This window comes from Natrix helvetica (assembly GCF_964273705.1).
Source record: "Natrix helvetica genome assembly, chromosome: 1".
In the NCBI taxonomy this organism is placed as follows: domain Eukaryota; kingdom Metazoa; phylum Chordata; class Lepidosauria; order Squamata; family Natricidae; genus Natrix; species Natrix helvetica.
In genome coordinates, this window is record NC_138548.1 from 376,228,029 (window position 1) to 376,252,902 (window position 24,874).

Here is a 24,874-nt window from a genome sequence, read left to right on the forward strand (position 1 = left end):
GGGGAGGTCCTTTGCAGGCAGCTAGAACGGGCCGCCTGCAAAGGACTTCCCCAGACTTGCTTTGAGGAGCACGGGGCGACTGAGGCTAGTTGTGAAGCCCCAAAGCCCCCACCGCCACTGGAAGAACTGCTGCCACCTCCTCCTCATCCTCCTCTAACAGGCAGCACTGCCGGATTTGCCGCCCGGCACTGCGGCTGAGATGAAGCCGCCAAAGCTCCAGCCGGCATCTCCGCGCGTGGCAGCGGCGCCTCCCCTCCGCTCGGAGCAGCTGAGCTCAGTCAGCGCTGGGTTACCCCTGCCCCCTCCTCCTCCTCCGCCGTGCTTTTGAGGAGCCATGAGGCTGCAGGAGCCAGTAGGAAGGCGGGGGGGGGAGCAGGGGAAAAAAAGCCTCATGGCTCCTCAAAAGCACGGAGGAGGGGGAGGGGGCAGAGGTAACCCAGCGCTGAGCTCAGGAGCAAATCTGGTGATTCTGTTGGAGGAGGAGGAGGAGGAGGTAGCAGCAGTTATTCTGGTGGCAACTCGTACTCGTCGGCATCTTCAGCAGAAGCCCTGCCCACAATGAAGAAAGCAAAGATGGAGCAGAACCACACAGATGACGTCGCTGCAACATGACTGGAGGAGGAATTCTGGGAGTTGAAGTCCACAAGTGTTAAAGCTGTCAGGTTTGAAGACCCCTGGGGGTTTTTTTCCCTAAAGGGTTAGGGGTGCAAGGGTCTTGTAACTTGACAGCTTTAAGAGTTGCGTGCTTCAAATGCCAGAGTTTCTGAGCCAACATTTTGGTTGCTAAGCAGGAGCGTTGTTAAGTGATACTGATATTATATAACACTTTGAATTAAGCGTGTACCCTGAAGAAACATAACTTTGAGTTTCAAATAATACTGATTTCGTTGTTGTCTTAGGTGACATCTGTGAAAAAAATTCGGGTGCTCAGGCATGAAAATGTGCCGCTCAAACACTATACTTTTCTGCTCACATCGAAAAAAAATTAGAGGGAACATTGCTTCCGGGTCTGTTTTGGCAGGTCACTGCGTGGTGTGGCTCTCTGACTCTCACAGTTTAAAATTTTGGCTCTTTTTGTCGAACTTGTTCGCCACCCCTGCAATTAGGGATGAAAAGGGGGAATTTTGAGGGAAAAGGAGCTTTGGGGGATGCCAGCTGGATCTCCTCTTGGTCTCCCGTCCCAAAGGCTCACAACTGGTTACAAAAATAAACTTTGAATCCATCTGTATCTTTTTAGGCCAGCTCTGCCTTCTGGCTTTGTATGATATAAATAATAAATTTTAATAATTCTTTCCAATGCCTTTTAACCAAAGCAGTTTGATCCAAACTCTCTCCCTGTTATTTGTGCATTTGTTATTGTGTGGGAGAGAGAAAGGGAGGGAGGCAGCTGGAGTCAGAAAGAGCTGAGCTTCCTATAAGGAGGGAGAGAGACAGACAGACAGACAGACAGACTTCCTCCCTCATCCCCTTTTCCGTTCTTTTCCAGCAAGTGACAAAGGATCCAGCAGTTCAGACCAGGGTAAGTCCAGAGCAGCTGCTGCATGAGCCATTCTGACCCCTTGCAAGACTTTGGGGGATGAGGGGATGAAAAGAGGGAAAAGCCCCCACTTTAAACCCCCCCCCAATTCATCCTCCCTGGGTTCCCTCTGAGTCCGGTTCTAGTGGAATAATAAGAATAACTGTACCCACTTTGGCTTAGTGGTGAGGGCACCAGGCGAGACTCTGAGCTCTACTTAGGCATGAAAGCCGTCTGGGTGTCACAAAATCCACTTTCCTTGCACTGGTTGATTCTGCAGAGGAGAAGAAGAAACTCTCCCTGTTGGATTCAGGCAGGGGAGGCAGCCCAGAGTCTGCATGGTGGAGCCTTGGCCCCCTTTGGAGGAAAAGGGCCTCAATTCACAGAGGGGAAATAGGGAAACCACCAGTGAGGCCATGATCCCCAGTGGTTAGAGACTCCTCTGGTGGCATAGCTGAGACCTGGCTGACTCTGGATGGGGGGTTGTTCCATTCTCAGAGATTTGCCCATCCAGGTTTAGGATTTGGCCCCAACTGAGACCCCAGGCAGGATTGGTGGGGTTACAGTGCGTCATCTGAGAATCTCTTCTGGCACTCAGGAGGCTCCCAACCCTTCAATTCTGGTTGTGATTTCCTGTTTCTGACTCTGGGCTCACCAGTTGGGATTGTTGCTACTGTACCAGCCTCCCTGATGCATGGCCAGCTCCCGGCCTCAGCTGCTGGGGGCATCCCAGGGTTGGCATGGGGTTGCCCAGGATTATGGTCCTGGGAGACCTCAATCTGCCATCCCTGGGTTTGGCCTCCAAAGCAGCCCAGGAGTTCATGGCTGCCATCCGGGGTCCGACTGGAGACAGCGGTCACACACTGGACACGATCTTCTTGTCAGACCAAAGGCAACAGGATCTGATGGGGGAGTTTGGTTTTCATTTAGTGTTTTAAATATTCTACATGGCATTTTATTGAATTTCACTGTGAGCTGCCTACAGTCACCTTAATGAGGTAGGTGGAGATGGAAGTTTAATTAATAAATCAATGAAAAGCTTTACGTCCTCTGAGAAGTTTGGGAAGCTGAAGAGGTTGAATGGTGAAGAGAGAGATTTCTCCTCCTCAGAGGATCCAGACATTGATTCATTCTGTCTCTTTCTCTCCAATCCAGAGAGCAACCAGACTGCTTTAGCAGCCCCCTTGCAGGTGAGGGGTCTCGGTGGGGGCCGTGTGGGGTGAGAGGGAGGGGGGGCTTTGGGGTCCAAGGACCAAGTGAGGGTGAAGATGCTTTGGGAATCCCTCTTCTCTCTCCCATTCACCTCAGACACTGGAAGGTAAGGAATTTAGGGGAGAGGGCTTGGGGGAGGGGTCTTCCTGCCCCCAAACTCTGATCCTCTGGCACCTCTCAGGCTCTGAATGTCTTGATCCAACTCACCCTTGGATACTTTCTCCCTCCTCTTTGCAGGGGACACGCCCAGCATGAGGAGAGAAGATGGGATCGGCCTCCTTCTGAATTAGGCCGGACTCTCAGGAGGAGCCGTTCAGGGCCTTCCTGCATGCTGCAACCAGGAGAGATTTTGGGTCTTTCATCACTGCTTTTATCACTGAATCAGTAAACTTTTTCTATTATGACTGAAGAGCAGCGGAGAAAAGAAGATATTGATTGTTGCTAATTGTGGGATCAAAATATTTCAAATTGGATTTCGTAGATAATCAAGCACAGTAATCCCATGGTCATTGAACCAGGTTTTGGTGCTTTTGGCAGTGTGGGCAGGTGCCAAGTCCTGCTGGAAAATGAAGTCAGCATCCCCATAAAGCTCGTCTGTGGAAGGAAGCATGAAGTGCTCCAAAATCTCCTGGTAGATGGCTGCGTTGACCCTGGTCTTAATGAGGCACAGTGGTCCAAAGTCCTGTTCCTCAGGGGCCCAAAGTCCTCTTTTCTGATGAGAGCAACTTTTGCATCTCATTTGGAAACCAAGGAGCCAGAGTATGGAGGAAGAATGGAGAGGCCAATCAAGCACAATAATCCCACGGTCATTGAACCAGTTTTTGGTGCCTTTGGCAAAAGTTGCTCTCATCAGAAAAGAGGACTTTGGACCACTGTGCTTCATTAAGACCAGGGTCAACGCAGCCGTCTACCAGGAGATTTTGGAGCACTTCATGCTTCCTTCTGCAGATGAGCTTTATGGGGATGCTGACTTCATTTTCCATCCTTGTTTTATTGATTGCATGTAATATTCTAATTTTCTGAGATGGTGGATTTGGGGTTTTCATGAGCTGTACACCATAATCATCACAGTTATGACAAATCATCACAATTATGACAAATCATCACAATTATGACAAATCATCACAATTATGACAAATCATCACAATTATGACAAATCATGGTTTGAACTATCTTGCTTTGCATGTAATGAGTCTTATCTCATATATTAGTTTTACCTTTTAAGTTGCATTATTGAAATAAATGAACTTTTGCACGATATTCTAATTTTTCAAGTTTCACCTGTATATTCACCTCCTTTATAAAAATAATAAAGGCAGAATAAAACATTTAAAAAAACAGTCCAGAAAAAAACCATGGCAAACCATTTATTTACTGCTCCCAAGATAGATACCTGGACAAGCCATCCTAACCTTTTAAAAAATCCTGCAACTCTCCACCCTCCTAAAACTGAAAAGGCTCACTCTTTGACTCTGGGGCTCATAAGGGGTGATCCCTTAGGCTGTGTGTGGGCCCCACTTTTGGCAACTCTGGGGTATCAGATAGCCCTCAACCCTCTCTTCCCAATTGATGCCTAAAAACCCACCCGAGTTTTGATTTTTTTTGCTAGAATAGCTGTTTTCCTCTTCCCTCTTCCCCCTCTCCACTCCTCTTCCTCCTCTTCTCTCCACTCTTCACTTCTCCTCCTCCTTCTCTCCCCTCCCCTACTCATCTTTTTCTCTCCCCTTCTCTCGTCTTCCTCTCCTCCCCTCCCCCTTCTCCTCTCTAGTCCTCCTCCTCTCCTCTATTCCCCTCCTCCCCTCTCCTCCTCTCCAATCCTCTTCCTCCTCTCCTCCTCTTCCTCCCCCCTTCCCTCTTTCTTTCTCTCTCCTCCTGCTCTCCTCTCCACTCCTCCCCTCCCCTTCCTCCTCCTCCTCTCCACCCTTCCACCTCCTTCCTCCCCTCCTCCCCTCTCCTCCTCTCCAATCCTCTTCCTCCTCTCCCCTCCTCCTTTCCTCTTCCTCCCCCCTTCCATCTCTTCTTCCTCTCATCCCCCTGCTCTCCTCTCCACTTCTCCTCCTCCTCTCCTTTTCTCTCCCCTCCTCCCCACCTTTCCACCTCTTTTCTTCCTCTCCTCCTCCTGCTCTTCTCTCCCCTCCTTCCTTCTTTCCTCTCCTACCCCTCCTCCTTTCCTTTTTGAGTCCTCCCCTTCTCTTGTTTCCACCCCTCCCCTCCCCCTCTCCTCTCTCTTGCTCTGCCCGTTCTCTGGCCCACCTGTTCTCCCTTCCCCCTTGCTTCCCGCTAGCCGTTGCTTTCTTGTCCCAGCCGAGAGTATATTGGGCAAAAACGCGAAGGCTGCCAAAGACGTGGATCCCTTCCTTCTTCCGAACGGAGGGCATGAGAAGGAGGGAAGGTGGGCAGCGTCAGAGCAAGGGAGATGTTGCTATTTCTCCCAGGGGCTTTTTCAGTGGGCTCTACTCCTACTTTAAGCATGGGGAAAAAACAGAAGGGTGACTTTGGTCCGCTTCCTTTCTCTCTCAGCCCAACCTGCCAGCACAGCCGCTGGCTGGGGAATTCTGAGGCTTCCAGCTGCCAAAGCTCTTTGCCTCTAAACAAGGCAAATAAATCTGCCTCGAGCAACCATTCATCACTCAACCCATCATTTTACTCTAGCGTCGCTGCGAGAGGCAAACTTTCCACCCCACCCTGTGAGTGGGAAGCTTTACTGGTGGGGCAGCGCCCCCCGTGGCCGCTGCGAGAACGGCGTTTCTTTTTTACCACTTGATTTCTCAGAAAAGGCAGCGGCCCGTCGGCGGATCCCATTGGCTCCAATCAGGGGATCAGGCGCTTTCTGTGGGAGGAGTCGGAAAGTCCCCGCGCTCGAGGCCAAGAGTCCTATAGCCGTCGTGGGTGTTTCCTGCGGCTCTCTCCGTTTCGAAACGCTGCTGCTACTTTTTCTAATTATCGCTTGCGAAGCAATGCTATACACGCCTCATCTAGAGCAAGCCTTCCAGAGTGCAGTGGGATTTACTGCCAAATGAATGGGTTTAATCGCAAACTAATTAAATTAAGTAATTGCAAAATAAAGTAATTAATTGCAAAATAAAGAAAGTAATTAATTGCAAATTAATTAAATTAATTGCAAATTAATTACATTAAATAATTGCAAATTAATTACATTAAATAATTGCAAATTAATTACATTAAATAATTGCAAATTAATTACAAAATAGTTAATTGCAAATTAATTGCAAAATAGTTAATTGCAAATTAATTAAATTAATCACAAATTAATTACATTAATTGCAAATTAATTAAATTAATCACAAATTAATTAAATTAATCACAAATTAATTACATTAATTGCAAATTAAGTAATTGCAAATTAAGTAATTGCAGCCTGAACAATTCCGATTGCTTTGTCTTTTTAGCTGGAAGCATAAATACAATAATATTACACTAGAAAACATCACTTAGAATGAGGTTATGCTTTCCCCATCTGTAAAATGGGTACAATCATCTATAACAGTGATGGGGAACCTGTTTCGCCTCCGGTGCCAAAAGCACATACGTGCACACTATCACACGAACTCGAGTGCCCACCCACATCAACTTAATGTCCCCCCACTTGTGTGGACCGTGCATTTTTGCACAAGGCTTCCTCGCCACTCCCTGCTCTGGCTGCTTCCCCTTGGATAACACCCAGTGAGGGAGAAGTTGCCCTGCCACTAACGGGCAGAGATTGGGGTGGGGGGATGCTCAAGTGTGCTCCTGTGTCAAAAAACCTTCCCTTATCATTCTCCTGTGTAAAGATTGGGCCCTTTTTACAATGGCAGGTGTGAGTCCAGTTGTTGCAGAAAATGACAGGCTTAGACTTCTCAGGATACAGGAAAAGTTTATTTGGCAGCCAGGTTCAGAAAGCAAGCACATAGCTAGCATTGGAAATTCTGAACAATCTTTATTATCGAAGCACGCATTCTTATCCATTCTCAAAGACAGTGTAACACGGAAACACTTAACTCATTTCTTATTGGTTACCTTGGGAAAAAAGCCTTATAAGGAGATGGGGGTCTTACTTCTCCTTTTGTTACAGGTAAGGGCTACGTGTCATTAACGAACTTTATTTGAACCTTGTGGTTTTGGACTTTTGACATAGGGATGTTGGCTAAAACATCTTGTGGTTAGAGGCTGATGACATTTCCCTGTCCCTTTAAGCAAGCTTCTAACTGTCCCCTTTATGCCACGTCTCCATTCTTATATTTTTAATCCATATTTTATTCCACTTTACAGTTGCTAAATTCTCCCCTTCTATTAAAGAGGATCCTGGGCACTACAGTCAATAGACAAATGAGGAAGGGAGCTGCTGGCACAGGGGAAAGAAAAGCAGCAAGAAAAGAAGAAAAAGCAGCTTTTTCCCCTCAAGGTGGCTGCTCTGTTTCCCCCCCCCCTCCCCCGTGCTAGCACAGAGGATCCTGCCTGGTCCCTGCAATCCAAAGGGAAATGAGGAAGAGAGCTATCTGCATGAGGGAAAGGCAAGCAGCAAGGAAATAAGGAAAAGCAGCTTTTTTCCCCTCAAGGTGGCTGCTCTGTTGCCCTTTTCTCCATTTCAGCACCACTCCATGGAGCCTGCCCCACCCCCCATCGCCCAGGTCCTCGCTTCACCCAAGCATTTCTTTGCGTATTTAATTTCCCCTCCGTAGCATTTTTCCATCGTGTTTTGGACAGGAAAACAAAGTTTGTGGGACTAAAAAAAAACCCCTTTCAATCAAGCAATTCCAACTTTGCGAGATCTCCCCCCCCCCAAGTTGTAATTGTAATTGATTGAAGTTTTTTTTTAGTCCCACAAACTTTGTTTCTCTGCACACGATGGCAAGAAACACGATGGAGCTGGAAATCAGGTAGGCAAAGAAATGTTTGGGAGAAGTGAGGACCTGGGCGATGGGGGGTGGGGCAACCTCGATGCCATAGCACTAAAATGGAGAAAAGGGCAATAGCAGCCACGTTGAGTGAAAGAAGCCTCTTTTCTTCTTTCCTTGCTGCTTGCCTTTCCCTCATGCAGATAGCTCTCTTCCTCATTTCCCTTTGGATTGCAGCAGGATCCTTTTAAGTAGCAGGGGAGGGAGGGGGGAACAGAGCAGCCAGCACGAGTGAAAGAAGGCTCTTTTCTTGCCGCTTGTCTTTCCCCCGTTCGGGCAGCTCTCTCCTCATTTCTGGTTTGCATTGGGCTCTTTTTCGCCATTTGGAGGCTTCAGGGAATCCTCCGGAGATTTAAAAAAAACTATCGAAAATCAGCTGGCCAGCAGGCCCATGCGCAATGGAGCTGACAGGGCAATGCCTTGCGTGCCCTCAGAAATGGCTCCGCGTGCCACCTGTGGCACGCATGCCATAGGTTCGTCATCACGGCTCTAAGGTCCCTTCCAACTCGGCGATTCCATTAGTTTGAGTCATCAGGAAACAAGACACTAGAAATCAGTGTATCCTGGGCGTCGGGCGCTGGCCCCTACAGGTGGGGGACGGGCTGCCCCAGCCCCCGACTCTTCCCCTTGGGAGCTGGGATGGGTGGCAGAGTCAGCTGCATGGGACTTTGATCTACAGTCAGTGAGAGTAGCCAGTCCAGCGACTAGGACAGCAATGGCGAACCTGTTTTGGCTCGCGTGCCATAAGTGGGGGGAGCGCAGGGGGGTCACCGAAGACCAGGACAAGGCAGAGACTCACTCTAGGTCTTTCTCTTCAATGCAGGAAGCAACCAGGCCATTTAGCAGCCCCCTCCCAGGCGAGTGGATCCAACGGGGGCCGTATGGAAAGGGGAGGGAGGAAGGGAGGTTGAGGGCTTTGAGATCGAAAGATCCCCTGATGATGAAGATGCTTTGGAAGAACCTTTTCCCTCTCCTATTCATGTCAGCAAGTCACTGAGCGTCCTAATCCTGGGAGGTCCCACAGTCTGGCCTTGTGGAATAAGAGTTTGGGGCAGGGGTGAAATCCAGCAGGTTCTGACAGGTTCTGGAAAATCGGTAGCGGAAATTTTGAGTAGTTCGGAAAACCAGCAAATGGCTGGTCCCAGAGTGGGGTGGGAATGGAGATTTTGCAGTATACTTTCCCTGCAATGCCCACTAAGCCACGTCCACCAAGCCAGACCACGCCCACCATGCTCATAGAACCGGTAGTAAAAAATGTGAATTTTACCACTGGTTTGGGAGGCAAGCAGCCCTCCCTCCTACGAGCCCCAATGCCTCTTCCCCATATTCCTTACCTCAAACACTGACAGATAAGAAATTTGGGAGAGATGCATTGGGGCTCTGGGGGTGGGGGGGTGTTAAGTAATTAAGCTCCCTGTTGGGAGAGCGAGTATGCAGAGAAGCGTAATGAGAGTGATATGGAATAACATGCACAAACCAGCATACAGAGACACTGAATAGTATAAAAATATAGTAGTTTACTATGTAGAAATATAGAGGTATTCAGAGTCCGGTTAACAGTCCAAGTCATACACAGTTCAGTCATTCAGTTATCAATATAGTCAGTCTAAAACACAAAGTATAGCTAAACAGTTGCAAACCACAATACCTCAAAATACACCAACCAGCTTCTAACAAAACAGAGAGAGCTAACAGCATTCTGGCTCCCTCTTATAGCTGCTTGGGGTAATAAACCAATTACCTCTCTTAATCATTTAAAGTAACAGTAAAGTAATCATAGCTTATATACGTGCATTGCCAAGCCAAGCCTAGGGTTACATCCCTAACAGGGGGAGATGTGTTATTGTCTGCCTGCCCCCAAACTCCTATCCAGAAAGGCCAGACTGTGGCCAGGCCCCTCTCAGGATCTGACTGTCCTGGATCAGGAGCCTCAGAGAGCTGTAAAGAGGAGATCAGAGGGTTCCCACTGCAAGGAAGGAAAAAGGGACGGACGAGGGAGGGTCCTGCCAGTCACGGATGGAGAGGGGGCTTCTCTCCCCTCCTTGATCCCATCTGGGAATCCCTCCCTCCAGATGCTGAAGGGAAGACCTGGAGTCTCTGGGGGCCATGAAGCCATTTTCACTTGTCTCTGGGGGCAACATGGACTTGAGTTGGGTTTGTGTATCTGACGGGGGGGGTATTGATAGGTGTTGTATAACTTGTGGGGCAGCTTCTCACCCACCACAGGAGCCTCTGCCATCCCTGCCCCTCCCCTCCAGTAACTCTGGAGATCCCACCCGGCTGATCCCCCTCTTGAGGCTGCTCCTCCTGCTCCTCCCCTGGGCTGATCTTTGCTGGACGGTGGGATTCCTCCTCTTGGCTCCCTCCCAGACTGACCCTGCCTGCTTTCCCCCTCTTGGCAGCACCAGTGGACACTCCCAGCATAAGGAGGAGAGGAGAGGAGAGAAGATGGGACCGGCCTCCTTCTGAATTAGGCCGGACTCTCAGGAGGAGCCCTCCAGGGCCTTCCTGCATGCTGGAACCAGGATGGATTTGGGGTCTTTCACCATCACTTTTATCATTGCATCAGTGACCTTTTTATTATGATTGAGGAATAGAAAAAGAAAATAAAACCTTTTATTGTGGAATCAAAAGGATTCAAATTTCATGTTTTATTTACTTGCATCCTGCTGAAGGTATGGAAGATATCTAACACACCTTCCTCCTCCTATTTTCCCCACAACGACAACAACCCTGTGAGGCGGGCTTAGCTGAGAGCAACTGGCCCAAGGTACAAGGCCCAGGATTCCCCAGAAGAACCGCCAAAGGAGAGAGCAGCCATCTTTGTTTATTTTAGGGAAACTGAAGAGTTTGAAGCTTCCTCAAGATTCATGTCTTCACCAGAGAATAAAAGGAAATAAGGCATTTTATGTACTGCATTTAATACCTCTGACCTTCTCCCCTAGAAAGACGGGTCTTCACTTTGAAAATGCAACACAAGCTTTTCTTCCAGATTCCAGAGCGAAGATCACTTGGGGTTCGTCACCTGGAACATAGTAGATTCATCCAGCTGGAAAGGACCTCGGAGGTCTTCTAGTCCAGCCCGCAGCTCAAAGCAGGAGAGCTTGCTCCATCCCCGTCAAAATGGCTGCCTTGTCCATTTTCAAAAACCTCCAGTGACCCACAACTCCAGGCGGCAAACTTTTCCCCTGAGTAATTATTCTCAATATCAGAAAAGTTCTCCTGAAATTGGATCTCTCTTTAAGCAGCTCCCAGCTTTTGTTTCTTGTCCTGCCCTCTGGGGCTTTGAAGAATAAACCAATCCTCTCTTCTCTACGTCAGCTCTTCAAATCCTGGGAGGCTGTTCTCATGTGTTCCCCCCCCCCCCCATCCTTTCCTTGGATCAGTTGGACACACTTAGGTCCCTCAGCCATTTGTCATGGGATTTATTCTCCAGGCCCCTTATCACCTTCCTGGATCTTCTCTGCACCCTTTCTAGGGTCTCTGCATCTTTGTTTGTATCCAGGTGACCAGAATTAACCCGTATCCCAAATGTGGCCTCACTTAGTGCAGGATACAGTGGTGCTTTCGCTTCCCCTGATCTTGATGTTCTCCCTCCGTTGATGCAGCCCCAGGACGGCTCTGGCTTTTTTGGCAGCTCCCCCTGATCCACGACTGCAAGGTGCTCTGAGGGGTCTCCCCTCCCCCTCGCTTTGAAGAAGAAGACAATCCCCTCTTCTATGTGGCAGCCCCCCAAGTTCTATAAGGCAGTTATCATGTGTGTGTGTGTGTGTGTGTGTGTGTGTGTGTGTGTGTGTGTGTGTGTGTCGTCCCCTCCCGATTCTTCTCTGCCAGAGGCTAGAAATCCCTCCCTCCTTCAGTCTCTTTGCCATATAAGATTTGGCCTCCAGATCCTTTATGGACTTTTGTTGCTCTCCTCTGCAGTTTCTAAGGTCTCTGTGTCTTTTTTGTATCGTGGTCACCAGAGTTGTACCCAGCATTCCAAGGGTAGCCACATTTGTGCAGAATAAACCGACATTATGACTTCTAATCTTGATGTTCTCCCTCTGTTGATGCAGCCCAAGACCGCCTAGGCTTTTTTGGCAGCTGCCCCTGATCCCCGGCTGGGAGGGGCACTGAGACGGGTCTCCCTTCCCCCTCCCCTCTGCTCCTCCCCCCAGGATCAGATAAACCTCCTGCTTTTCCCAGCCTCTCAGTTGCGCCCCTCCCCCAAGAAGTGGAATTCCTGGAAGGGGATTTCCCCATGGAACTTTCACTTTCCCCTCCCGGCCTCTCTCCTGGATGTCTGCCTAGCAACAATGACGACAGGGGTAGGCTTTTTTCCTACTGGTTGAGTTCGCCCAATCGCCAGCCGGCTCTGTATTGTTGAGCTGTTGACCACCCGGAGCCCCTCTTGGTTTGCTTGAGACTTCCGGAGAGCGGATCGAAAGTGGAGGATCGAGGCCAGGATGGCTCTCCGCTCTGCACCCTGGCTGCTCCTGGCGTTGGTGGCGGTCGCCCTTCGAGAGAGCTGCTTCGGCGAGTCCCTTCGAGGGCCGGGGGGGGGGGTCTCCCATTTTATCTGCCAGGGAATCTCTCTCTCTCTCCTCCCCCCCAAAAAAGTTTATTCCCAGAAGGAGACTCATGATTCGGTCCTCTTTCTAGTCCGCTCCCCCTCCCCCTCTGGCCACTTTAGGATTAGGCTCCAAAGTTGCCCCCTTCCAGGAGAGCCCCTCTGGGAACAGGACAAGGGTGGACCCTCCAGCTGTCACTCAAGTCTACTTGCGCGCTCCGAAGCTCAATTCCTTCCCTCCCCCAAAGTGGAGATTGTGGGAAAGCGGCGTTTGCAGGTGATCAGGTCAGTTCACAAACTTCCTGGCTGCCTTCGCCCAACCCCTCCGCCTGGGCAGTGGCGTAGCGTGGGTTGTCAGCACCCGGGGCAAGTAATTTGCGCCCCCTAACCTGAGGGCGGCCCGACTGCAGCTGCCCCTTGCTCCGCATCAGTCAAGTGAGGCTCTCCATGCTGGCCTCCTGCCTTCCTCCTGAGGAGGAGCTCGACAGGGCAGCGGGAAAAGGCTCGACTGAAGGGAAGCAGGTGCCGCGGGGGTGGGAGGCGCACCGGGGGCTTCGGGAAGGCGCCGGCTCCCCGGGGCGCTCCAGGCGGAGCGGGAGGACGGGGTGGCGTTGCAGCCGCGGGCAGACGGAGCGCAGCGCCGCTCTCCTTCGGCTCCCGCGGGGGCGGCGCGGCGGGTCTTGGCGGCTCCGCTGGGAGGTAGGCGGTGCGCAGGAGGGGCCTGGGCGGGCCGGGGCCGGGGAGCTTAGTTCGCGGGCCAAGCCGGGCGCGGAAAGAGGCGGCCACAGTCCGGCAAAGGGCGGCGCGGGGCGAGTCAGGGCGCCCCCCCCAGATGTTGCGCCCGGTGCGGCCGGCACCCCCTGCACCCCCCACGCTACGCCACTGTGCCTGGGTCCTCTTTCCTGCCTTTGGGGGCGGAGGGAGGGGGCGGGGGCTTTGTGGCTCCTGGTGCTGGGAGGACCCGGCTTGTTTCTGGGTTCCCAGCATTGGCAGAGGCGGAGGCTGGTGCAAAGGAGCGATGGGGATACGTGTGAATGCAGCAGGATAAGAGTCTGGAGAGAGAAAGGCTCCTGGAATATCCTTCCTCAGGATTCCCCTTTCTTCCTTTTCACTTTCTCCTGGATCCTCACCCTCCCACCGCATCTCAAACCCCAAGATCCCCCCAATTTTCTTTTCTGGGACAGGCAGGGATCATTTGCCTCCTCAGCTGTTCCTTCTTCCATTCCAGAAGCCCCCAATGTGGGACAATTGGCAGAATTAAAAATATATGAAATCTAATATTATGATGTTATTATTCCTTAGTATTCAGGAAGGGGCCTTGGGGTGTTCCTGGTTGATTGCTCAGAGAAACTATGAGGGCAGCAGCTTTTCAAAAGACACAAAGAAAAACTAACAGCTAATCTTAAACATTAAATAGGCTGGTTGGAGGCAGAAGAAGAGAAGAACCTCTGGATGGTGAGCGTGAAATAAACGGCTTGCTTGGACACTTCTGACTTGAGGAGGTTCATGATTGTGAGGATGCCCAACCTGCGTTCAGATGTTCAGATGTTTCTCCTCTCAGGCAGACTTGAGGCTTCCTCACTGCTCAATACAATACAATACAATACAATACAATACAATACAATACAATACAATACAATACAATACAATACAATAGTAGAGTTGGAAGGGACCTTGGAGGTCTTCTAGTCCAACCCCCTGCCTAGGCAGGAAACCCTATACCGTTTCAGACAGATGGCTATCCAACATCTTCTTAAAGACTTCCAGTGTTGGGGCATTCACAACTTCTGGAGGCAACTTCTGTTCCACTGATTAATTGCTCTAACTGTCAGGAAGTTTCTCTAAGTTGCTTCTCTTCTTGATTAGTTTCCACCCATTGCTTCTTGTTCTACCTTCAGGGGCCTTGGAAAATAGTTTGACTCCCTCTTCTTTGTGGCAACCCCTGAGATATTGGAACACTGCTATCATGTCTCCCCTAGTCTTTCTTTCTCTTAAGCTAAACATACCCAGTTCCTGCAACCGTTCTTCATATGTTTTAGTCTCCAGCCCCCTAATCATCTTTGTTGCTCTTCTCTGCACTCTTTCTAGAGTCTCCACGTCTTTTCTACATCGTGGTGACCAAAACTGAATGCAGTATTCCAAGTATGGCTTTACCAAGGCATTATAAAGTGGTATTAACACTTCACGTGATCTTGATTCTATCCCTCTGTTTATGCAGCCTAGAACTGTGTTGGCTTTTTTGGCAGCTGCTGCACACTGCTGGCTCATATTTAAATGGTTGTCCACTAGGACTCCAAGATCCCTTTCACAGTTACTACTACTGAGCAAGGTATCATCTACTGTACCTGTGCATTCCGTTTTTGTTGCCTAAATGTAGAACCTTACTCTTTTCACCATTGAATTTCATTTTATTAGATAGTGCCCAATATTCAAGTTTGTCAAGATCCTTCTGTATCTTAAGCCTATCTTCTGGAGTGTTGGCTATTCCTGCCAGCTTGGTGTCATCTGTAAATTTGATGAGTTCCCCATTTATTCCCTCATCCAAATCATTGATGAAGATGTTGAAGAGTACTGGGCCTAAAACAGAGCCTTGGGGTACTCCACTGCATACTTCCCTCCATGTAGATGCCGTTCCATTGAGGACTACACGTTGAGTGCGGTTGGTCAGCCAGTTACAAATCCATCTGGTGGTAATGCTGTCTAACCCACATTCTTCTACTTTATTCAGTAGTAGGTTATGGTCTTCCTTATCAAAAGCCTTACTGAAGTCCAAGTAAACTATATTGACGGCATTCCTCTGGTCCACTAATTTTGTCACATTATCAAAGAATGCAATAAGATTAGTCTGGCATGATCTGTTTTTGACTAATCCATGTTGGCTTTTGGCTATTACTTTGTTTGCTTCTAGGTGTTCGCAAATTCGTTGCTTGATTATTTTTTCCAGAATCTTTCCTGGTATTGAGGTCAGGCTGATAGGTCTGTAGTTTCCTGGATCTATTTTTTCCCCTTTTTTGAAGATGGGAACCACATCAGCTCTTTTCCAGTCCTCTGGTAGTTCCCCGGTGTTCCAGGATCTCTGAAAGATATAATTCAGTGGTTCTGAGATCTCGTCTGCTAGTTCCTTCAGAACCCTGGGGTGTAATCCATCTGGTCCTGATGATTTGAACTCATCTAGGGTAGACAGGTGCTCACTTACCATTTTCTTCCCTATTTCAATTTGTGTTCCTAATCTGATTTTTGTGGTGCTGCTTTTGATAGGTTGGACTGTTTTATCCCTTTGTGTAAAGACAGATGCAAAACATGAGTTAAATAGTTCTGCTTTCTCCCTGTTGCTTGTCACCTTCTTGCCACTTTCTCCTAGCAATGGACCAATTGTTTCCTTAACTTTTTTCTTGTTTTTAATATGTTGGAAGAAGCTTTTTTTGTTAATTTTTACTTTTGTGGCAAGCCTTTCTTCATTGTGAGCCTTAGCTTTCCTCACTTCATCTTTACAGGCTCGGGCTATTTGCTGATATTCTGCCTTAATTATGTCCCCCTCCTTCCACTTTTTATACTTACCTTTTTTGTCTTTCAGTTTGTCAGATAGTTTTTTATGCAGCCATGCTGGTTTCTTTTGGGAGCTGTTATTTTTTTTCTTCATTGGTATTGTGCTAGACTGGGCTTTTGTAATCTCATTTTTCAAAATGTCCCAAGCTTCTTGAGTTGTTTTCCCCTTGAGGATTCTCATCCATGGAATTTTTCCCAAGCTCTCTAAGTTTATTGAAATTAGCTTTCTTTTTTTTTTTTTTATTAAAAGAGTTTTATACAAACAAATTTTCCCCCTTTTCACCCCCCCTCCACACAATATAAATCTCATACAAATGCTATACCCCCCCAACCCCCCCGCAAAAATTCACATTCAAATATTATACCAAATACCAAATTAGCTTTCTTAAAGTCCAAGACTCTAGTTTGGCTTTGTTCTACTACTTGTGTTTGCATAATGTTGAATTCCAATATTGCATGGTCACTTGCCCGCAGGGTTCCTATGGCTTCAACACCTTCTATCATTTCCTCTCTGTTAGTGAGAATTAAGTCCAATATGGCTGATCCCCTTGTTCCCTTCTCTACTTTTTAGAAAACAAAGTTGTCTGCTAGGTTTGTTAGGAACCTGTTGGATCTTCCACTTGGTGCAGAGTTTGTTTCCCAGTTGATGTCAGGGTAGTTAAAGTCTCCCATTACTATTGTGGTGTGCTTCCTACATACCTTAGATAGCTGACTAGCAAAAAGTTCATCTACTTCCTCTGCTTGGTTGGGTGGCCTGTAGTATAGACCTATGGCAATGTCATTTCCCCCACAACCTTTAATATTGACCCAAATGCATTCAAGATAGTTCTCATCATTGTTGTGCTCTATTTCTGTAGAGACGTAGTTATTTCTTATATATAGTGCAACTCCACCTCCTCTTTTATTTGGTCTATTTCTTTTAAATAATGTAAATCCTTCTAGCTGTATGCATTTGTCGGTTTCATCCCACCAAGTTTCTGTAATGGCAATAATATCGTATCTGCCCTCTTTTACTTGAATTTGTAATTCGCCCTGCTTATTCCTCATACTCTGTGCATTGGTGTATAGACATTTGAGTCCATTTTGATTGACCTTGTGTTTACTGTCTACATAACCTGTGTTATGCCTGACTGCCCCTATTTTCTTGCCACTTATGTGATTCATGCACATGGTATGGCAATCACTATTAAATGCTTGGTTTTGCTTGACAGCAGGAGTGATAATCTTACCCACACACACATCTATGTTACATGCACTTATAACTCTATGAATTTTAGTTTGCTGGGGACAGAAATGTTCTGTATCTATTAATTTTCTGTCCCCGCTCTTCAGTTTAAATGATTATCAAGAAAATCTGTGAATTTAATGCCAAGTAACTCAGTCCCTTTCTTGGATGGGTGCAACCCATCTCTTTTGTACAGTTTTTCATTGGACCAGTTACAGGCATCATGACTAATAAAACCAAAGCCTTCCCTTTTACACCACTCCTTTAGCCACACATTAAACTCTGCTACACGCTGGCCCTTCCCTTTTTGTTCCTTATATACTGGTAAAACCTCTGAAAAGATAAGCCTACAACCTACACTATTCAGTTCATACCCCAAGTTCTGGAAATCATTCTGCACAGAAAGTACATCTTTCTGGGACAGATCATTAGTGCCAAGATGTATAATAGCATCAACATCACAGTCCTTACTTGCATTCTTGACTATCTTAAGAATACGCCTCTTGTCTCTGCTGGCAGTAGCACCTGGCAGACACCTGACCTCTTTTAAAACCTCCATATCCTCTCCTAAATTTACATCCCTTACGATTGAATCACCAACCAGAAGGTGGCTTCTCTTTTTGTATACCTTGCTCTTCTTCTGCGACTGATGTGTGATACCTGGTTCCCCATTTCGCCTTTCCGAAGAAAGTTCTTCATTTTGGACCACGATCCCCTGCTTATTTGAGTCATCATTATCACAACTGCCTTGACCTATCTCTTTAGTGTCCCCATTAAAGTCAGCAAGGGCACTATATCTGTTTTGCTGGATCACAGCAAAAGCTTTGTGTTTATGGTTCACAGTTCTCAACCTGCCAGATCCCACGGTTGTCCAGACTGCACTTCTCCTGCAAGATCTTTGTGGCAGAGGGGGCTGATAGTGTGGCTTCACCATAGAGTAGAATGGCTGAAGTAGACACCTAGTTTCTGCTTGGAGAGCACAGATTACAGATTCTAGATAGGTAATCTGTCTATGTACACTAGTAATTTGTTTACAAAGGGGACAGTATCCAAATTTGAAAAGAGTACTGCGAAAGACAGGTGCAAAACAGCTATTACATTGAACTAAGCTGGTCATTTTGAAATAAAATGAAATCACAATCTCAAGCACACTAATCCAGAATGTATTATTGCTATTTTGGTTTATAGATATATGATTCGCGTGCCATTAGGCGCGTGGGCCCCCACCTCAGTCTCTTTGTCTCTCTGACTCACCCCCCTTCTATCCAGCAGCTCCAATCCCAGCTTCAGGAAGGTTCAAATGATATGGAGTTTAAGGGGCCCCACCTCAGTCTCTTTGTCTCTCTGACTCACCCCCCTTCTATCCAGCAGCTCCAATCGCAGCTTCAGGAAGGTTCAAATGATATGGAGTTTAAGGGCCCCCACCTCAGTCTCTTTGTCTCTCTGACTCACCCCCATTCTATCCAGCAGCTCCAATCCCAGCTTCAGGAAGGTTCAAATGATATGGAGTTTAAGGGCCCCCACCTCAGTCTCTTTGTCTCTCTGACTCACCCCCCTTCTATCCAGCAGCTCCAATCCCAGCTTCAGGAAGGTTCAAATGATATGGAGTTTAAGGGCCCCCACCTCAGTCTCTTTGTCTCTCTGACTCACCCCCGTTCTATCCAGCAGCTCCAATCCCAGCTTCAGGAAGGTTCAAATGATATGGAGTTTAAGGGGCCCCAGTCTCTTTGTCTCTCTGACTCACCCCCTTCTATCCAGCAGCTCCAATCCCAGCTTCAGGAAGGTTCAAATGATATGGAGTTTAAGGGCCCCCACCTCAGTCTCTTTGTCTCTCTGACTCACCCCCCTTCTATCCAGCAGCTCCAATCCCAGCTTCAGGAAGCTCAGCCCCACAAGGGAAAGGAACAAGGGTTCTGGATCACAGAGAGTCCGATCCCCCCTCCTTCTGTTGGAGAAAAGCTCCGATCCCTTTGGATCCTGAAATCTCCCCAGAGCAGGAAGTGGATCTGGGGCTCCCTCTCCCCAAAAGCTCTGAGAAGCCTCTGGGATTGTGGGGAGGAGCAGGAAGGGGGAGGCCCAGACCTTTCCCTAGGACTGGGAGGCCATACTGGAGGGAATGGGCAGTGGGACTACAGGGAGTCCTTGATTTACAACAGTTCATTTAGTGACTGTTCAAAGTTTGAATGTAATTGAAAATAATGACACTATGACAATTTTTCACACTTATGACCATTTTAGCGTCCTCATGGTCAGATGCTTGGCAACTGATTCATATTTATGACGGTTGCAGTCTCCCCATGTCACGTGACCCCCTTTTGCAACGTTCTGACAAAGTCAATGGAGAAGCCAGATTCACTTAACAACCAGGTTATTAATTTAACAACTGCAAGGATTCATTTAACAACCGTGGCAAGAAAATTTGTAAAATGGAGCAAAACTCACTTAACAAATGTCTCACTTAGCAACAAAAAATGTGGGCTCAATTGTGGTCATAAGGCGAGGACTACCTGTGTTTATTTCTCTGCCCTTTTCCATGGAGACCCAGGTTCTGCCTAAATAAGTCCCATGAACGATCCTGAAAATGATCCTTAAAATCTTTGGTGAAAGAATTTCTCCTCTGAAGAGCTTTCAGAATGGAGACCAAAAAGGGTCATTGGAGATCTTGCAGCTTCATGGATTTCCCAGCAGCATTTTATTTATTTTATTTTATTTTTATTCTTGTAACCTGGTTAGAAGTTGTTGTTTTTCTGTTCACTGGGCAGCCTTAGAGTCTCTTCCCAGCTGAGGCCCCCCCCCCCCATGGTTGGTCTCAGCAGGAACTCCCACCCAGCTTCAGGGGGGTGGGGGCAGGGGGTGGAGAGGCCCATGGATTTCTGTGAGTGAGGGGAATTCTGGGAATTGAAGTCCAAATGGCTGAGTCTGAGAAACTCTGATTTAGGCCTTTACATTGAGAGTCTCTGATCCTGTGAAGGGATGGAGAGCCAGGATCCCAATCCCCTCCCGAGGAGGCTGAGGGGCATTTCTGCCTTTCTTTGGGCTGACAAAGGGCAGGATGAGCCCCAGAGGAGGACAAGGGTCAGAGCAGCTTCTGGGGAAAGGGAAGGGGGAGATTCAGAGGAAAAGCCTCCGTGAATGATGGTTTCAGGGCCCTAACTGGGTTGCTGAGATGAAGGAATCTGGGGATAATCCCAGTGAGATTCCCTGTGGAAGGAGGGGGAGCCCCTCTGAGTCCTGGGTTCAAGGCCGATTCCTGCTCAGATGGCTGAACTCTGGGAGGGGAGGGGGATTTTCCAGCTGGGGGGGGGGAGAGGGACAGGAGGAAGATTTGGGAGGCTACGTGGCTTCATTGCCCCCCCCCTTCCCCTCCCCCCTTTGACTCCCCATATTTAGGTTTCCTCCATGGGTCAAAAGGGCCTCTGGTCTCACCCGGATTCCCCCTTCCTCTTCCCCTCTCCTCTTTTATAAAATCTGCAGCTATTAACCAGCCATTTTGGTCCCCAGTAATGTGATTTATTTTCTCTGTGAATGGAAAGTTGGGGTGACCAGGTGGGGTTCCTTCTGCTTTTGAGCTTCTGGGAGGGTGGAATCCCCCCTTTTACCTGTGGGGCCACTGCAGCCTCCTTGGGGCAGAGACTCAGCAATCCAGAAGGGGGTTTGAGGGAGGCCTTGCTGGAAGGGGGGAGGACACAATTGGGGCAGGTGAAGTTTGGGGGACCCGACCTTCCCCTCCTCTCTCACCCCCCACCTTCCCTGCCCTCCAACCCTTCAGGCCTTCCAGAAGCTTCTTCTTTCCCTCTCAGTCACTCCCTCATTCCCCCTCCTTCCTCCTCTCCCCCTTCCTTTCCTTCCTTCCTCCTCTCCCCCTTCCTTTCCTTCCTTCCTCCTCCTCCCCCCCCCCACCAACCCTCTTCCTCCTTCCTCCCCAGAGCCTCAGATGGGAGCCTCCATGGGATCCGGGTCCTTGACTGAAGCCCCCTAACTCTACTCTTCTGTCTCCCTTCCAGGCGCCTCCTCCCACTCCATGAAATATTTCTACACCTCCATCTCGGACCTCAGTCAGGGGCAGCAGCTCCACTTTGTCGGTGTGGGTTACGTGGACGATCAGGTCTTTGTTCACTACGACAGCCACAGCCGGAGGGTGAAGCCTGGAGCCTCCTGGATGGAGAAGGTGGGGAAGGAGGATCCCAAGTACTGGGACAGAGAGACACAGATGGTACATGTCAATGCAGAGTCGTACAGAGGAGACCTAGAGACTCTGAGGATTCGCTACAATCAGAGCGAAGGTGGGTGATGGGTCGGGTGGCCCCATAATCCCCTCCCCAAGAACCAGAGGAGGGGGGAGAAAGGGGGGGTCCCTTCAAAGGGAAAGGCTCCTTCCACACCTTTTAAAAAGCCTTTTTTAAATATATGTTTATTCTTTTCTTTAATCAACATAAGATTGTCCTTGTCTCCATAGCTGACATTTTCTGCCAATTGCAGTTAATGGAAACGTGTTGAAATGTCTCCATCTCTCTTTCTGGAGGTTGATATAAACGGAGGTAAAAAGAGGTCGAAATCTCCCCTCCCCCCATGACAGTTGGGGGGTCCTTGGTGGATCTCCTGCTGTGGGGGAGGAAGGTGGATCCTGGGGGAAGCAGATCCTCCTCCTTCTCTCTGTTTCCACCCCAGAGAAATGAGGGATCAAGTGCAGATCCACCTGGGGAGACTAGATCCCTTTCCTTCACCCCCTTTTTGGGGGCAATGAGGGGGGGTGGCAAATGCCAGGAGCTCCTCCTCATCCTCCAGTTGGAAGGAGAGGCCCGGAGGCCCAAATGGGGTGGGGGGGCTCTTGTGGGGGGGGGGATCAGAGGTCCAGGATCCTCCCAATGGGCTTGAGGGGGAAAGACAGGAAAGGAAGAAGCCTCCATTTGGGGCCCTTCATGGCTTCCCCTCCTTGGTCCCTCAGGCTGAACTCCTGCCCTGCCCTCTTGGAGGGGCTGCCCTGGATTTGGGGGGAGGCTCTTTCTTCATCATCCCTTCCCTTCTTCTGCCACCTTTGGGGGGAGAAGATTCACCTCCAAGGAACCTCATTGAGGAAAAGGGATGGAAGGAAATGTGTGTGTAGCTAAAGGCTCCATTTGGCTGAGGAAAACCTTCTCCACAAACATCAGCCGTTTCCCCTCCTTTCGTCCCACGGAGGTGCAGCCCCCCCCCCAATTCTTCCCCCCTCCCCTTACCCCTCCCCCCTTCCAGGTAGACCCCAGAGCTCTGCCAGTCCTGCCCCAGATCCCCCAGGATCCCCCCAGATCCCTCCAGGCCCCCTGCTGGCCTCCCAGGGGATCAGAGTTGGACCCAGAGGCTCCCCCTGGTGGAGGAAGGGGGAAGGAGAGCGGCCAGAGTGGAGGGGAGCCTCCTTTCCAGGCTAAAGAGCCCCAAAGGTCCCAACCTTCCCCCCAAGGGAGGCTGCTTCCCCCCTCCCATCGCCTGGGTCGCCTCCTCTGGACCTTCCCCGGCTCCCTCCTCTCCTTTTATGAGGCCTTTGGACCACAACTGCACCCAATACTCCAGATGTGGTTTCTCTGCCTGGATTCATGTAAAGGGTTTGTGTGACATTTCCCTCTCTTGTGTTTTCAATACCATTTTAATGATCCCTGACGTCCTGTCAGCCTTTAAAATTATCTGATTTTTACTAAAAGTTTTCAAAAAAAAGGATAAAAACGAATAGAAAGTAACATAAAGTAAAAGATAGAAAGGAAACCAATCAAAAAAAAAGTACAAGAAAATAAAACCAGTGGAAGAGAATTTGTAAAGAAAAAAGACATGAAGAAAAAGTGATTTCTGATATTCTTCTCAGCAGTTATAAACATAAATATATATTTAGCCTCTCTAAATCAGCCTTTCTGAACCTTTGGACCCTGCAGGAACCCTTGAACTATTTTTCAGATGTCAGGAAACCCCTGAACATCCAGGCTCAGAGATGGGCCAGAATTGTTTCATGCGTAGACCTGTAGAGATGCATTAATAGTATTCTTACACTGAACATCAAAAACGAAACATGCCTTTTCAATGTGATCCCTGTGCTTTCTTTTTGCTGCACAAACATTCAATTCTGTGCCAAACCTGAGATAAGAACACATTTCATCTTCAAGGGAAAGAAGACAATTTCTGTCTTAGCTTTTGATGCTTCTGAAATGACAGAATTTGTTCTCAGAAGTTGAAAACTGCAGCCAAATATTTACTGCTTTCCTGTGAATGGCAGGAGATTCTTCTTGGACAGAAATCTAGAACTATTTTTTCCCATGGGCAGATCAGGGAATCTCCTCTCAAGGGAAGGATCAGACTGGATGTCCCAAGGATCTTCCTCTTCCTCCAAAGGGAAGTTCTCTGGCTGAGCAGAAGATGCAGAGAAAGGATCCCCTCACCTGTCATTCATGGGTGTGGAGAGGAAAGGACTGGTCAGTTTAGTTCAACTCTACTTCCAGGTGGTTTTCCCTTAGATTCGAGGGTTCCTGGCGTCCTTCCTCCCTCTCAAGCCCAAACAGTAGAAGAAACAATTCAGGATTTCCTTTTGGTTTTTTCAAACATTCAGTTTTCTTTTAAATCCAAGAATCTGTTCACTTGAAGTTGAAATATCTTCTCCAGGGCCTTCCAGAGCCTGTGAACTTCAAAGTTCATTTCAAAGGTCAATAACCCTTTGGGTCTCCAGATCAGACTGGGCCACTTGCTGCTGTTGCTGGGGAAAATATTCCTTTGGGGCCCTTCGAGGCTTCATTCTCACATTGCACTAAACCATGGTTTGTTTCTGGTTAGCCCAAAGTGGGAACCAGCCCTTGTGACTTGGTGCTATTTGTGAACGTAGAGCATGATTTATGGTCACGGGGGTCCCTGCAAGCTTTTTCCAGATCGACCAGATCCTCTTTGAGGCCACAAGATTCTCATTCCCTCTTTGCAGCTGCAGATTCAGGCAACTGTTCCCTCTCTGGGATCCCTTCCTTCCCCCTCCCCCAAGAGTTCCCCCTGCGGAGGACTGGCAGAAGGAAAGATGGAAGGGTCTCCGTCCTTCCGTTTCTTTGCGACTCCTTCTTTTCTCAGTCTCCCTTGGGATCCTCTGCTGGCTTTCCCAGATTCCTTTTCCTGGGGAGATTCAGGGGCTCCATCCTGGGGGGGAAATGCAGGGATGGTGGTCGAGGGAAGGGAAAAGGGCAATTACTGATGGGGACTTATTTCCCTTGAGTTCTTGGGAGGAAATGGGGGTGTCAGTGCCTCTGTCAAGGTCACTGCAGGGAGGGGGTCTCTGTCTATCTTCGGGACTCCCCAAACCATCCTCCTCTCTGTCTTTTAGGCCTTCACACATGGCAGCTGATGTATGGCTGTGAGCTCCAGAGAGACAAGAGCAAAAGAGGTTTTATGCAGTTTGGCTACAAAGGGAGGACCTTCCTCACCTTCGACAAGGAGACCCTCACCTGGGTGGCTCCCACCCCCCAGGCCCAGACCATCAAGAGGAAATGGGACAATATTCCAGGATACAATGAGAGAGAGAAGACCTACCTGGAGGAAATCTGCATTGAGTGGCTGGAGAAGTACCTGTCCTATGGGAAGGAGACTCTGCTGAGGACAGGTGAGCATCTGGATGCAGGCTGGACTTTCCTCCTTTATGGCTGGATCTCCTGTACACATTCAGCCCCTTTGGGTCCCTGGTCTTTAGCCTGTTTGCCCTGGTGGGAATCCCCCTCCTCCTCTTCCAGCCCCTCTTGCATGTAGACCTCCCCTCTCCCCTATTATTATTTTTATTATTTATTTGATTTCTAGACCGCCTCCTCTCCCCGAAGGGACTCGGGGCGGTGTACAGGTATCGAATTAAAAAACCTTACAAATAATCATAATAACCTAGGTCTCCCCCTTCCCCCCTGGGGTCCTTCATCCCTCCAGGATCAGAGAATCCCCCCTCC

At 48.7% G+C, this 24,874-nt stretch overlaps 1 protein-coding gene across 6 annotated transcripts in view; it reads left to right on the forward strand.

Moving 5' to 3' along the window:
* LOC309383793 (major histocompatibility complex class I-related gene protein-like) overlaps window positions 1–24,874 on the forward strand; it is a 47,750-nt gene that overhangs the window by 13,118 nt on the left and 9,758 nt on the right. For 3 of the 6 annotated variants that reach the window (XM_081936695.1, XM_081936693.1, XM_081936692.1), the window contains exon 7: window positions 1,487–1,519. The exons of 1 other annotated variant lie outside the window; for it this stretch is intronic. In XM_081936695.1, coding sequence (XP_081792821.1) covers window positions 1,487–1,519 — 33 coding nt within the window. Of the gene's footprint in view, window positions 1–1,486; window positions 1,520–2,671; window positions 2,707–2,965; window positions 3,987–11,928; window positions 12,142–20,950; window positions 21,230–24,267; window positions 24,544–24,874 lie in introns of those variants that run through there. 2 more of the 6 variants (XM_081936694.1, XM_081936696.1) reach the window with 2 other exon arrangements.